This window comes from Hyperolius riggenbachi, chromosome 12 (assembly GCF_040937935.1).
Source record: "Hyperolius riggenbachi isolate aHypRig1 chromosome 12, aHypRig1.pri, whole genome shotgun sequence".
Lineage (NCBI taxonomy): Eukaryota > Metazoa > Chordata > Amphibia > Anura > Hyperoliidae > Hyperolius > Hyperolius riggenbachi.
In genome coordinates, this window is record NC_090657.1 from 27,980,644 (window position 1) to 27,996,284 (window position 15,641).

The 15,641-nt window shown below is 46.3% G+C and overlaps 1 protein-coding gene across 1 annotated transcript in view; it reads right to left on the reverse strand.

Moving 5' to 3' along the window:
* Positions 1-7,467: 7,467 nt before the first annotated feature.
* The window catches only part of NMT1 (N-myristoyltransferase 1), a 58,932-nt gene continuing 50,758 nt past the window's right edge, over positions 7,468-15,641 (reverse strand). Inside the window, exons 11-12 of the mRNA XM_068263519.1 lie at positions 11,409-11,546; positions 7,468-7,888 (exon numbers count right to left, since the gene is read on the reverse strand). Of these exons, the coding sequence (XP_068119620.1) occupies positions 7,868-7,888; positions 11,409-11,546 (159 nt within the window). The 3' untranslated portion in view covers positions 7,468-7,867. The remainder of the gene's footprint in view (positions 7,889-11,408; positions 11,547-15,641) is intronic.

Genomic DNA, 15,641 nt, shown 5'->3' on the forward strand with positions numbered 1-15,641 from the left:
ATTTCGATCCATTTCGTCCAATCCAGTCGATCGCTCCGTGCGGAAAATTACCATCGATCGCCTGCAGGTAGGGAGCGCATCGCTAGCGGCGTTCGAGTGCCCGACGCAATAAAGCGGCAAAACATTACCTGCTCTGCCGGCGCAACTATCCCCGGTCACCGCTGCTCAGTGTCTGCACTGGTCTCCAGCACGCTTCAGTTCCTCCGCCCTCTACTGTTTAAACTTCCTGCCGGGCAGGAAGAAGTAAAGCATGCTGGACCTGGAGACCAGAGCGGAGAAGACAGCGGAGATCTGGGGACTGGAGTCACACCGGCGGAGCAGGTAATGTATGCGGGCGAGGGAAGCGGGCGGCAACACCACCATCACAACAGATTGTGAACCGATTTCAGCCTGAAACCGATCACAATCTGTTTGCAGTAAAGGCAGCCATACAATCCCTCTCTGATCAGATTCGATCAGAGAGGGATCTATCTGTTGGTCGAATCTGATGGCAAATCGACCAGTGTATGGCTACCTTTAGAGTCGATTCAGAAATGCTACCACCAGCTCTTCTTGCACCAATGATTATCACTCAGTGTGTAAGTAGCCTTAAACTACTTTTGAATAAGATATTGCGTTAGGTGCTACGTTAAGGTTGCATAACATGCATTTAACGCAACGTATGGTGGTGCGGGAGAGGCCGGTAGAGTGAGCTGCGTTAGGCGGCTCCATCTGCATAAGGTCTCCCAGGGTGGTGCTGATTGGCTGGCGGGACCACGTGATGCGGAGCGAGACACTCCGCATCACGTGGTCCCGCCGGCCAATCAGTGGTGCCAGTGCAGTGCATATTAAGTAGCCATGTGCGCGGCTACTGTAGCGGCATCTCCCCGCCTCCTCTCCACCCCCCACTGAGCATGTGCAAACAGTCTAATGCAGCTGAAGCCGCTAGAATGCACAGCATGCTGCACTTTCACTACAACGTGCAGTGTTACATGGAACGCAACGTGGGCAGTGGAACAGCCCACTTGTGTTACATTGCTGTGCATTGGGGGAGCGTTACAGGCTGCACTAACGTGCGCCTGTAACGTCCCTGTGTGGAAGCAGCCTAAATCTTTAATCTAAAACCATTGTGATATTAACTTGCACGATAACTACATCATCCAAAGCGGAGCATCATTTATACTGTGTAAGCTACTCTGTTACTTCACTGTTGGACTTAAAGGGATACTGTAGGGGAATCAGGGGAAAATGAGTTGAACTTGGTAATGGTCCCCCGCAGGCATCCTGTGCCCGTGCAGCCGTTTGAAAAATACCGTTGGCTCCCAGCCGAAGGGAGGCTTCGGAGATGCCTCGGGAGCCCGAATGCTCCTGAAGGCGGGCCGCTCTACACTGCGCATGCACGCGTCCTCGCCGCCTGTCTTCGGGTGGACTCTGCTCCCAAACACTTCCGAAGTCCCCTCGGCGTGGGACGAGAATGGAGGAGCCAGCGCAGCACCAGGGCCACCGGGAGAGGGATGGCTTATTAGGACAGAGCCTTCATTCTCCTTCGGTGAGTATCTGACTTTTTTTTTTTTAGATCCCGGGTTACATTCGCTTTAAAGTGAACCTCCAGACTAAAATCCTACTCTGCAACACTGAAAAGGCTCATCAGCTGCACAGATGCTAAGCTCCACCCCTTAAAAAATCTGCTAGTGCATATTTCCCCTGATGCTGTGCAAAGCATGATGGGATTTCTGATGATGTTCTCATTGCCTAGCAACTGGGAGGGGTGATCAGGACACGGGACAGTTGGAACTGTGTCTCATGCTCCCTGTTGCCTCCTTTCAACCAAACAGATGGCTGCCTTCATGAAATCGCAAACATCTGTCTGTTCTTTTAAAACAGGGTGGATAAGAAATATTACCTTTCTATTTTAATTAACATAACTAATGTAACTTAAAGAGAACCTGTACTGAGTAAAAATATTTAAAATAAACACATGAGGTAACTTCAAATGAGTAATACATAGTTACCTTGCCATCAGTTCCTCTCAGAAGCTCACCATTTTCTTCCAACAATAATCCCTTCCAGTTCTGACAATATTTTGTCAGATCTGAAATATATCAGTTGCTGTCAATAAAAAATAAGTTGCTGTCAGTTATAGCTGAGAGGAAAACTGATGTACCAGGTAATGTCCATGTTTCGCTATGGCTCAAGTGGGCGATGTTACAGTTTAACTGTGTGCTGACCAGAAAGCTGTTATGGGTAATGGCCATTTTCAAAATGGAGGACAGAAAATTCCCTTGATCACAGAGAACAAACAGGATGCGGGACAGGAGAAAGACACTGAGGGCTCATTCACACTATGTGCTGCGCTGTCAGTTTTGACGCAACGCACAGTGTAAGATCCACATGGCAACATGAAAGTCCATAGACTGTCATGTTACCATTCACACTACGGGTGTGCATTCCCATGCGTTACAATGTAACGCTTCTGGGGACATAGAATCACACGACGCACACGTTTCCCGACGGGTACGGCTGCCGGCGTCTGCGCTCTAGCGCTCCCCGATGTGCATTCCATGCGTTGACCGTGCAATGGCAGCGCAAGCACGAAATCGTATTCGTGCTTGCGTTGTGTAGTGTGAATGAGCCTTTAGGAGTAGATTACATGGAAGGTAAGTATGACTTGTGTATGCTTATTTTGACTTTTAATTTTCAGTTCAGGGTTTCTTTAATGACAGTATGTTTGTTTAGGTTGAAGTTCCTCTTTAAGTATGTCTAATCTTTTAGCCACCCAGTGTATAAACTAACTGCAAATAAGTCAACTGGTCATCATAGCATTGCAATGGTACATACAAATCTGCGTGTGAGTGGGGTGGCAGATTCCGTTAGAATTACATACAGCATGCTGTGCCTTTACCAGCAAACATGCACAATTACAGTTGCAGTGAAGTATTCTATAGATTGTATGCATTGAATCACAGCCAATGTGTAATGCTACTTTTTAACACCATTGTTATCCTGTTTTTCATGAAGTGTAACATCCATAGCCTGAAAGTAGCCTAAGTACTCACAGCATCTGCTACTAACAGCCCCATGTGAAGGTTATCAGGACCTCTCATTGGTGCAGGACACAGTTGTGGGTTGATATTTATCAAACAATTAGTTATCCAAGAGAATGCTTGGGATGAAAATATCAGAGGTAAAGGATTATGCAAATTAACACAGCTTGAAAATAAGGTCAACAACCCCCCCAATTTATATTGGAAATGTATGCAGGTTGAAAAACGGACCATACGAATCTGAAATCATTCTGAATTGATGCAGGATTATGCTAATTTAAAGAATCATCCCTAAAGGTGGCCATACATGGTACAATTTTTCAAAAGATTTTTCTCAACTGCTATTCTCTAACCATTCGAGATACCGTTGGGCGAGAAAATCCTAAGAGTCGATTCAGAGATGCTACCACCAGCTCTTCTTGTACCAATGATTATCACTCATTCAAAAGTAGCTTAAGGCTACTTACATACTTAGACGTTGCGTTAGATGCTACATTAAGGTCGCATAACGTGCACCTAACGCAACGTATGGTGGTGCGGGAGAGGCCGGTAGAGTGAGCTGCGTTAGGCGGCTCTATCCGCATAAGGTCTCCCAGGGTGGTGCTGATTGGCCGGCGGGACCACGTGATGTGGAGCGAGACACTCCGCATCACGTGGTCCCGCTGGCCAATCAGCAGTGCCAGTGCAGTGCATATTAAGTAGCCATGTGCGCGGCTATTGTAGCGGCATCTCCCCGCCTCCTCTCCTCCCCCCACTGCGCATGTGCAAACAGTCTAACGCGGCTACAGCCGCTAGAACGCACAGCATGCTGCACTTTGCACAGAACGTGCAGCGTTACATGTAACACAACATGGGTAGTGAACAGCCCACTTGTGTTACATTGCTGTGCATTGGGGGAGCGTTACAGGCGCACTAACGTGCGCCTGTAACGTCCCTGTGTGGAAGCAGCCTAAATCTTTGAATATAAAGATTTTTCCAGATCAGATTCTTCTATTAAAAAAAAATGATAATTGTTCAAATTTCTTGATCAAATTTTTTTCTTTTCTTCAATTTTCAATCATTTAGATTGAATAAACAGGAAAATCTAACGTTTTTATTGTATTGTGTATGGGCACCATAAAAGATAAGTTTCCACTCACATCAGTATTTTCACTGGTGTACCACTGCTGAACAAAAAAGATTTAACCTCCCTGGCAGTAGGATTTTAGACAGACAATATTTATATCACTTTTTTTTCTCCCCTGGGCAACTCAAAGCACTAGAGCTGCAGCCACAAGGACGCACTCTATAGGCAGTAAATTAGGGAGTCTTGCACAAGGTCTCCTACTGAATAGGTGCTGGCTAACTGAACATGCAAAGCCGAGATTCAGACCCATATCCCGGGTCAGAGGCAGAGCTCTTAACCAGTGCACTATACAGCCACTGGGTCTAAAAGCAGTGCAATTTTTTAAAGATAACCCAAGGTGGATCTTTGGGGGGCAGATGGGACAGAGCCATGTTCCATGTTCTCTCTGTGCCCCCCCCCCCCGAGGTAAACAGAAGGGAGAATTCCCTGTTTCAAACGCCCACCGGGGGTGTTCCTACATGGTTTCCTGAGCTGCCATTGGGCAGCTCTCTCCCCCTGGCCACGCCTCACACCACTCCCTTGCACACCATGGGAGACACCAGTCTCAGTACAGCATCGTGACCCAGAGGTCACACAAGTGAAAGTGGGCTATTGCAGCACACGGGAGCCGCGTTTTTTGCATCTACCTGATCCGCTCAGCCCTACAGATCAGAAAGCTTACTTTTTTTTTGAGCCCACCTCAGACTCTCTTTAATATCTTATAGACCCTAAAAGCGGGGGGGAGAAATCATACTGCTGGATAGATCTGCAGCATCCTCAGCACTTACCTCCCCTGGATCCAGCACTGACGTTCTCCCTCCATCCACGCTTTACCCCTATAGTGAGATAGCCGTCTGAGGTCCACGTCATCTGGCACCATCTCTGTGGCCGGTCTGTGGCGAGGGATTGAGACGGCTGGAAGAAGCCCCGAAAAGATTTTGCGTCTGAAGTCCTTAAGGTGGCCACACACACACACACACACACACACACACACACACACACACACACACAACAATAAAATGATCACATTTCATGGCAATTCGATAAAAAGGATTGGATTGTCGAATAAAAAACTTTTTTTTTACTGACAAATCTGATCAGATGTCCCATTTTATTTATGGATCTGGAATGCTGGAAAATTTTCAGCAATTTTTCCCAACGATTAGATAGTGTGTGTTCAGTTAGATTGTAAAATTATGTGCAACCAATTAAAACTGAAGTATTCAATTTTTGAATAACTTTATTAGTGGGAAGTATAACTTTTTTATTTTTATTTAAAGGTAAAGGATTTTATAGAAAACCCCCCAAAAAATTAAAAAAAAGTGTAAAAATGTATGTATTTAACTGTTAGTGTTGCAATTTATATGTAGCTGATTGCAGGTGATTGGCAAATCTGTGTTGCAGGAGTAATCCTATAGGATTATGGGATTACTTACTAAAGCAATTGTGACAGGTTTGATTTGAGACATTAAAAGCAGTTTTGGCTTCTCGCAGCTTTTACAGTAAAAAAAAAATTGGCAAAAAAATTGTATGGTGTGTGGCCACCTTAAAGGGAAGGTTCAGGGAGGGGATTAAAAAAATAAAAATAAATTTCCACTTACCTGGGGCTTCCTCCAGCCCGTGGCAGGCAGGAGGTGCCCTCGCCGCCGCTCCGCAGGCTCCCGGTGGTCTCCGGTGCCCGACCCGACCTGTCCAGGCCGGCTGCCAGGTCGGGCTCTTCTGCGCTCCATTTCCTGGCACTTCTGCGTCCCACGCCGGCGCGCTGACGTCATCGAACGTCCGCCGGGCTGTACTGCGCAGGCGTAGTAGTTCTGCGCAGTACAGCCCGGCGGATGTCCGATGACGTCAGCGCGCCGGCGTGGGACGCAGAAGTGCCAGGCCTTGGAGCGCAGAAGAGCCCAACCTGGCAGCCGGCCTGGCCAGGTCGGGTCGGGCACCGGAGACCACCGGGAGCCTGTGGAGCGGCGGCGAGGGCACCTCCTGCCTGCCACGGGCTGGAGGAAGCCCCAGGTAAGTGAAAATGTATTTTTATTTTTTTAATCCCCTCCCTGAACCTTACCTTTAAGGCATCTAACCCATCTTGTTCACTTCTGAAGCAGCAGGTTACAGGCTGTATTGAAGAACGGCACAGTAGAGAAAGGAATCATATGCGAGTGTAATGAAACCTAATTTTGATTTTCAGTTTAGTACATTAGCAAGAATACAAACATTGCCAGTTGGCGGCAATTGGGTGTAAAAAAGCCTGGGGCAGAGTTTTTGCAAAAACAGTTAACTCCATCCTTATATTAAACCTTATGCCAACTTTTGTAGATGGTGGTTGACACCAATATTTGTTTTGAGGGGACCACAAACTCTGGGGAGGTAGACTAGTACAAACCAGACCGACCAGCTAAAGGAAGCTTATTGGTGAGAAATGCCATTAGAGTAACCATTGTAAGTTGACAAACTTGACAGCTACAGCAAACTCACCTCAGAGAAATCTTGCACATGCACTATACAGCAGGCATAAGAGCAGCACCCCCTAGACCAGGCATGGGCAAACTTGGCCCTCCAGCTGTTAAGGAACTACAAGTACCACAATGCATTGCAGGAGTCTGACAGCCACAGTCATGACTCAAAGGCAAATGCATTGTGGGACTTGTAGTTCTGTAACAGCTGGAGGGCCGAGTTTACCCATGCCTGCCGCCTAGCTAGTGGAGGACAGCAGCTTATGTTCTCACTTTAAAGTGTATCCAAGATAAACTTTTACACATAGCATAATTGTGTTCCTTTTATATGGTTTATAGGGCATTCCTCAAGCCAAATACTTTTTTTGTTTAGTTTATAGGGAATTATGAAAACAAAACAAGCCTCGCCCACAGCTCATTTTGTGCTTTGGCACTGTAGCAAGGGCTTATGGGAGCTCAGTCTGGGCAGGAGGAGGTGGAGGTTACTAGCCATTGATTTCAGAGGCAGAGGGGAGGAGACAGGGGACTGAATTTACACACAGGCAAGCTGATGGCATCTCCAGCCCTCAGCCTGTGATAATGTGACAAACAGAACATGGCTGCCCTCATTGTATCACAGGAATAAATAATCAAACTTTTGAAGCGGTTTGCAGACAGATTTGCTGTGTAAACTATCTAAAAACTTTAGATGAGATATATAGACAAGTTACTTGTTATTTTTTATCTCGGATCCGCTTTAAGAAGAAAAAAAAAAAAATCCTAATGCCAAGTTCCAGTCTTAAACACAAAGGTCTTGTAAATCCTTATTAAAAATGTTTCTACAACATAATCCAACTAAAATGATCTTCATCCTGAGCCATGGCTATTCAGGCACAGAAACATGAACACCACATTACAGATATATATAATATATACTTTAATAATCAGCCACAACTCCGGAACAGTTCGGATGGCAGCAGGAAGGGAAGAGTGGTTGCAATTTTATATTCACAGCAGTAGGGGGCAAGGGGGCGGGAGAAGGGGGAAAACAAAAACAAAACAAAAAAAAGTTAAAGAGGAAAGACCCTGAAAAATCCTTAATTCAAGCCAGGCTGGAGGAAGCTTCCCGCTTTGCACTTCCGTAACCCGAAACCTCCCTCCCACAAACATCAGTAGGATGTGTTCCAGAGCGGTGCCCGCAAATCCTGCACTCCGTCTTGGGGCTGCTCTCTCGGGTGTCCAATCTCTGGCATGGTGAGCAGCTGGCAGCCGGGTCACACCCTGTCCCCTTCAGAAATGGGGGGTGAAGGGTGCTACTGCAAAACCAGACCAACCTGTCAGTGGGAGAAGAGAGGCTTTAGAAATCAGATACAAGTCAGTCATTCCGTGAGTCTAAGGCCCGGTTCACATTAGCGTTTTTCTGCGGAGCCGGTCGTAAGGATCAGGAAAAACTGTCAGTTTTTACAGCCAGTTTGCTGTAAACTGTCAGTTTTCTATTTGTTACTATGTGGCTGCAAAACCTTCCGTGTCCGTTCCGCTGAGCAAAATGGTCCAGAAAATTGGGTCCTGCAGTATTTTTTCATCCGCTCAGCGGAACGGACCACGGAACCGTACGGCTGGTTCCGTTGGCAAACGCTGATGTAAACTGGGCCTTAATCAGTGCTGGATGCAGTATAAATATGCTCATTTCCAATAAAATAAGTTACTTTCTTCCCTTTTTTACTCTTCCAGCACCAAATAATTCCCCCACTTTTTTCCACTAACCCTTCTTGGTCTTTAACCTTTTAGCAGCCAATTTATTTAGAGACTTGCAAGTGCTCCAGGCCAATTTATTAATACTTTAATTGTTAGATTTCCTTGCTTCTAACTAGTACTACTGTAATGTGTATTTATGGCCACTTGTCACTAGGGGGCAGTGTGAGACGATAGGGTACGTCTGCTTTGTTTCTATACTTTCTTCTAGCAGAGAGCGATCAAAGCATTCCAAGAGTCCTGCTTATGGAGGTCAAAAGCAGAGCGCTTGCGATAACTATTGATAATTCTAATGGGTTAAATTATCGTAATTCAGTAAGAATTCAATTTCCTTTTTGTGAATAGACAGGCTTTCCATCCTAATGTATGGCTCGATTCACACCAATACACTGCAGTGCATCAGACTGACAATGTCATCACATAACAAACGCATTGCATTCACATTGTCGCATTAGCATTGCAGTAGAATTGTCAGCAGAACAAGGCATGCCATGTTGAATATGTGTGGTTACACCTGCAGTGACTTTTCATGAACTGAATGTATCACATGTAAAGCAGGATAGGACTTTTCCCCTTCGCTGCAATCCTGGTTTTACAGGGTATGCAATGCCTAAATCCTCTTATTTAGATTATCTTTGGGCTGCCACAATAATACACCTCCAGCCATCACAAGATTGCCTCAGCTCTTCCATGGGAATTCCTATGGGGCTGGCTAATTTATAGCATTACATAGATAAAGCTATCGAAATCTGGCTAATAGTCAGGGCTTGTGCAGATAGAGGTGACCACACAAAGGAACAGCATTCTATGGAAGAGGAAATGAATGTGAATGATGGATGGAAGTGGGCTGGAGGAAATTGCTACACATGGCCTATGGTAATTCAATTCACTCAATTCAATTCACTTTATTGTCATTGCGTAACACAACTAAATTACTTTTCATGACAACCCCACGGTGCATATAGGGAACATAGTGATAGTAACAAGGAAGAGAAGAAATTATACAAGTATGCCAGGTATTACAGATGTTTAAACAATTTGTACACAGTGTTAATTATTTCAGAGAGGATTCAGAGTTTATCAAGTTTATGGCGGATGGGAAAAAGCTGTCTTTCAGTCTGTTTGTGTGTGTGCGGGTTGATCTAAAACGTTTACCTGATGGAAGGAGCTCAAACAAGGCATTTCCAGGGTGAGTGTTGTCTTTGATAATGTTTTTGGCCCTTCTCAAGCTGCGAGTATTATACAAAAGTTCCAGTGATGGTAGTTCAGTGCCAATAATGGCTTCTGCTGTTTTCACAACTCGCTGCAGGGCTTCTCTAGTAGCCTTCGTGCAGCCTGTGGCCAACAGGGGGCACTGTTGACTGGTTTGTGGATATCCATAAAGCTGCAATGCACAGTGTTCTGATGCCCCTCTCTCATGTGCAGCATTTAGCCTTTCAGGTATCTGGTACAGTGTCACTGCAAATGGAATGCAGGGGTTGCTGCAAATGCAATAAAACGGTTGCAAATAAGTAGCAACAGAAATAAAGGGAACTTTAGCCCAAGGGATGTGTATATAATAAAAGTGGGCTACTGTACATGAATGGTAGACATGGAGGAGGGGTCTGCACAAGGAATAAAAGGGGGTATTGTACATGGAAGTCGAGCTGCAAGAAAGGTAGCCTAGGGGCAAAAAAAAAAAAAAAAAATCTATGTTTTTAAATGGTTTTAGGTGTATGGTTTTTGGTCGCTTGTTTACTTTACACCCCAATAAAAATTGCCTTGATTAACATTATCCATTGAGAGATGACACCTTAAAGGGAACCAGAGGCCCCAGAAAGAAGATTATCTACATACCTGGGGCTTCCTCCAGCCCCATACGCACGGATCGCTCACACGCCGCCCTCCTCCGCTTCCTGTATCCGGCGGTACCGGTTCCCGTAGTTTCGGCCAGTCGGCGGCAGCACGCGGACAATTGTCCGCATCACAGGGGCTCCCGGCATACCCGTGCATCAGCATACTGAGCAGCCACACGCGTAAGGGTATGGAGGGAGCCCCTGCTCATGCAGACATTTGGCCGCGTCCGCCGGAAGTGACGGGACCCGGTACCGGCGATCCAGGAAGCAGAGGATGGCGGCGTGGGAGCGATGCAGGCTTATGGGGCTGGAAGAAGCCCCAGGTATGTATAAAATCTTTTTTTCTTTTTACCATTGCGGCATCTCTGGTTCCCTTTAAAGAGACTCTAACACAATTTTGAGCCTTATTTCTTCTATCCTATAAGTTCCTATGCCGGTTTTAATGTGGTCTGGCTTACTGCAGCCTTTCCTACTTGCACAGTGGCTGTGTTATCTCTGTTATATGATCTAATCTCTCCTCTGTCGGGCTCAGGCAGTCAGGCTGAAATGTGCTGTGCTGCTTGTGATTGGATAAAAGCTATACACACCCTCTCCAGGCCCCCTGCACACTCTGTATGACTCACACACTGAGCTACTCAGCCTATCATTTGCTAGGTCTTGTTTGTAAACACTGCCTAAAACTGGCAATTACAAGCCAGGATTGCAGCAGGGAGTGGCAGAAACAGCACAGAGGGGCCCAGGAGAACATAATGAATAGAATGGTATGCTTTTTATTGTAAGAATTTTACAGTACAGATTCTCTTTAATTTGAATACTGTCTAAGCCTCTTGGTGACGTCATTCCTGCTTTTTGCAGATTTTGGGTGCTTATGCATGGTTGAGTATGTGCAGACTATTTTTTTTTTTTTAACTACCCACCGCATACCAAGAGCATGAAAACAAAGAGCTTCCATTTTTTAGATGCACCGACCTGGTTGTCAAGTTCTGGCCCCATTTGGAAAAGCCTGTTTCTTTCAACCACAACTTCAAGAACTCACCATTCACTTGCTGCCCAATATTCCCATTTCAACAAGATAAAGTTACAGACTTCACCTTGTCAATGGTTTTAACGTTGTGGCTGATTAAACTTTAACGTTCTGCTATTCTACAGACTCCCCCCTTGTATACTGTGCAATATCTTTAATGAGCTGAGGGCTGGTAGTTACTCAGTCTCCCTTATAGTGTATTCATTTCTGAAAGCTTTGTTCTCGGCAGACAGCGGGTTTTACCTTCTCAGGTCCCATGCTGGGACACTTCCAATTATACAGGTAATACTGCAGATTGCCGTCTCCTATTCCAAACTTCAGCTTCTCTAAAAAGGTTTTGTTCTCCATGAGGTCCAGAGCGTTGAAGACATCAAAACCTTTCTGAAAGGAAAAAAGCAAACAGCAGCTTATTCATTTCTGCAGGAGTTTATATGTAAAGAATAAGTCATCGCAAAGCCTCGGTTTATCTTGATAAGTCTACTTTCAAGTCATGTTCCTAAGTTTTGCGAATAGAGTCCAATGTATATCAGGCCTCCTTTTTAAGACTCTTATGGTGGGAATACATGGGTCGATCCGGCGGCCGATTAGCCACCAGATCGACCCCAGCCGCGTCCCCGCTCTGATCGATGGCCGGTCGTCCCCGCCGGCGCTTCCTTATCAGCGCTCGATTCCCTGCCATTGTCCGCCGGCGGGGATCGAGCGGCTTGATCGGGCCAGCTGAATATTAACACACACACACACACACACACACACACACACACTTTAATACAGGGCTGTGGAGTCAGAGTAATTTTGGGCACCCGGAGTCGTTGATTTCATAAACTGAGGAGTCGGGTGTCGGAGTCAGATGATTTTTGTACAAAATCCACAACCCTGTTAAAGTGAACCTCCGGACTAAAAATTGACTCACTGAAAAGGCCTGGTGTTTCTTTAACAGTTTCACAGCATCAGAACTTTGTTTCTCTTATACAAGCCTAATTTTTAGCTGCACAGAAGAAAACTGCCTGGGCTTTTTTACCCTGATGCTGTGCAATGATGGGATTTCGGATTTTGTTCTCGTTCTACTGTTTTAGTGCAAATTTTTTTTTTTACATTTTGAATTTGACATTCGAAGCCTAGTGTGTGCAGCTGGGAGGGGTTATCAGGACACAGGACAGTTGGAACTGTGTCTCATGCTCCCTGTCACCTCCTTTCAACCAAAAAGATGGCTGCCCCCATGACAAAGATGGCACCCCCCATGAATCACAAACATTTGCCTGTTCTTTTAAAACAGGGTGGGTAAGAGATTATTTTACCTATCTATTCTAATTAACATAACTAATGTAACTTGATGACAGTATGTTTGTTTAGACTGAAGTTCCCCTTTAAGTATTAGACTAAAGAGTCAGTGTCGAGGAGTCGGAGTCGCAATTTCATAAATCGAGGAGTCAGAGTTGGAAGATTTTTGTACTGACTCCTCAGCCCTGCTTTAATATACTAGACCAGTGGTTCCCAACCTTTTATGAGGTATCGCCCCTTAGGGGAAGACGACTCACCCCTGTCGACCCCCTTCTCTTAGTACGGTATACCCTTACGCCAGGTGGTGGTGCCAGTGGAGGGGGTAGCGCTGTGACCTTGCCAGCTAAAAATAGCTGGTGACTCAACTACTTCGCGCCAATTCGCTTACCGGTGTAATGTCAGCTATTGCAGCCCCGCATACGCAGTAGGAGCCTGCGACCCATTAAATTGTGCAGCCACGTAAAACGTCCTAAATATCTCCGCTTCCGCACCACGTACACTCCCAAAATTTTCAGGGGAGGGAGGGGACCCCCAGATCTAGCTCTGTGCCGAATTGCAGCCCCCGAGCCCCGCTGGTTCCCGAGACTGATTGCAGCAAACCTATCTCAGGAACTAGCGGGGCTCGGGGGCTGCAATTCGACACAGAGCTAGATCTGGGGGTCCTCTCCCTCCCCTGAAAATTTCGGGAGTGTACGTGGTGCGGAAGCGGAGATATTTCAGGTGAATAATATCTAACTTCCCACTGAGCATGCGCGATACTCAGTGAGGAAGGCTGCTTCCGGGCTGCAATATCTGACATTACACCGGCGCGTGACCAACGAGTCCTGAGGAATTACGCAACTAATCATGCACACTTGCATATTTTTTACAGATCATATTTTTTGCCCATAATTTTCTTAAAAACGAGTGACACTGCGACACTATTTTTTCTGCCTTTTCATACTGATCGCCCCCCTGTCGCCCACCACAAATTTACCGCCCCCCTTAGAACCCAAATCGCCCACCTGGGGGCGATCGCCCCCAGGTTGGGAACCACTGTACTAGACTGAATTTGTGTCCGTAGATTGGCTTTTATAGATGAACACACATATAGTGACTGTTGGTGTATGGCATGTGAAATGCTGCGACATACTAATCTTGTTCATGGATGGTAGTGCTTGTCCTCCCGTTATCAGAACACAGCAGTAGTAAATAACACAAACCACTCCAACAGACTATTATATTATTGTAATTCAAGTATGGTAGGGTACAGTGCGTCCTAGTGGCTGCAGCTCTGGTGCTTTGAGTCTGCCAGGAGAAAAGCGCAATATAAATGTTCTGTGTTTGTTTGTTTGTGTTTGTACATGGGCGGTCACTGATGTGACATCATACTCGGCTGGCTGCTGACAGAGCCGACAGGCTATTATAATGTGATATTTGTTAAATATATTTAATATGTAAATTTGTACTTTAGCACTGGGCACTATTGTACCCCTGACGCAGCCCCCCCCCCCCCCATTTGAGTTAGTGAAACATGTAGGGTTTGTATGGGGTGGTGTTTAGTTTACAGTAGCAGTGTGTGTTTAGGAGGGATCCTAGAATCTACCAACTAGGATCAATCTAATAGACCTTGCCTGCTACTCACAGTACGTTCAGTCACAACAGGATTATGATCAGCGCTAATCCTTACAACAGTCATAGGTTTTATATATGCATCATGTAGTGTGTGTATCGTAGTCTAGGGCCAAATTAGGGGAAGCCAACTTATTTGCAGGTGTTTTTTTGGGTGCAGATAGTGCCCTGGCTAGGATTTGAAGTGTAGACCCAGCGCTGAAAGGCGAGAGTGCCAACAACTATGCCGCTGTGCTGCCTAGTCAGTAAAAATGCCCGTCTCCCAGGAGCATCCGCTGCTCCAGAACAGCAGCTGGGTGCTCATTACATCTAAACACTGTGCCAGGAAATTTGGGTGCAGGGTGAAGCCGAAAAAAACCTGTTCACCCTGCAAAAGTCCCGGGAGGTGTTGATTACCATTCTCCCTCCAGACTACCATGAACTCGAGGGAAAGATGCAATTTGGCTGCCAGCTATTGCCAACAGCCAAATTGCACTGTTTTTCTTGCAATTTGGGCTCAGTCTTTTGGCGGCGCCCAAATTACCCTGAGTGCCGCTATAGCCATAATTCACATGATTAAAGAGACACTGTAACATCAAAAAGTTCCCCTGGGGGGGGGGGGGTGGTACTCACCTCGGTAGGGGGAAGCCTCAGGGTCCCAATGAGGCTTCCCACGCCGTCCTCTGTCCCATGGGGGTCTCGCTGCAGCCCTCCGAACAGCGGCCCGACAAATCCGTCAGCCTGTTCAATATTTACCTTTCCAGGCTCCAGCGGAGGCGCTGTGGCGGCTTTCAGCTCCGAAGTAGACGGAAATACCCGATCTCAGTCGGGTCCACTCTACTGCGCAGGCTCCGGAAACTTGCACCTGCGCAGTAGAGCAGTCCCGCCGGCGATCAGGTATTTCTGCCTATTTCGGAGCAGAGAGCCACCACAGCGCCTGCGCAGCAGCTGGGAAGGTAAATATTTACATCGCCGCTGTTCGGAGGGCTGCAGCGAGACCCCCGAGGGACGGAGGACAGCGTGGGAAGCCTCATTGGGACCCTGAGGCTTCCCCCTCCCGAGGCGAGTACCCCCCGGGGGAACCTTTTGAGGTTACAGGTTTTCTTTAAGGCGGCACCCTTTTTTCCTGCCTCAACAATCATTAACACTCTGCACTCATGACACTTAAATCAAGCTGAAACACTAGATTGACCCTTCCCCTCAAGTTCTGCATTTCCATTTAAAATCATGGTCCCCAAGCAGGGTGAGCAGACTACAATGGCTGTTCAGACATACTATTACAGCCCTCCTTGGTTCACAAGGTAGAAATTATACACCCCATATCTCAAGAACCAGGACTGGTGGGCTGCAGTTTGGCACAGTTCAGTGGGTTCCCTCTCTACCCTCAATTTTGAGTGTGCCAGAACTGAGTGCGGAAATACTCCGCCTTTAATAGATCAGTACAATAACATTGTGGTGATTTTACACGATTGCATTTGCAATTCTTGTTCCGGGAACGAGCATTTCTCCCTGCCAACAGAATTGCGTTAAAATGGTAAGGATTTTTCAGCAATTTACAGTGTGAAATAGGGCTCTAAGCAATCTGGATAAACTTTGGTATCTATACAA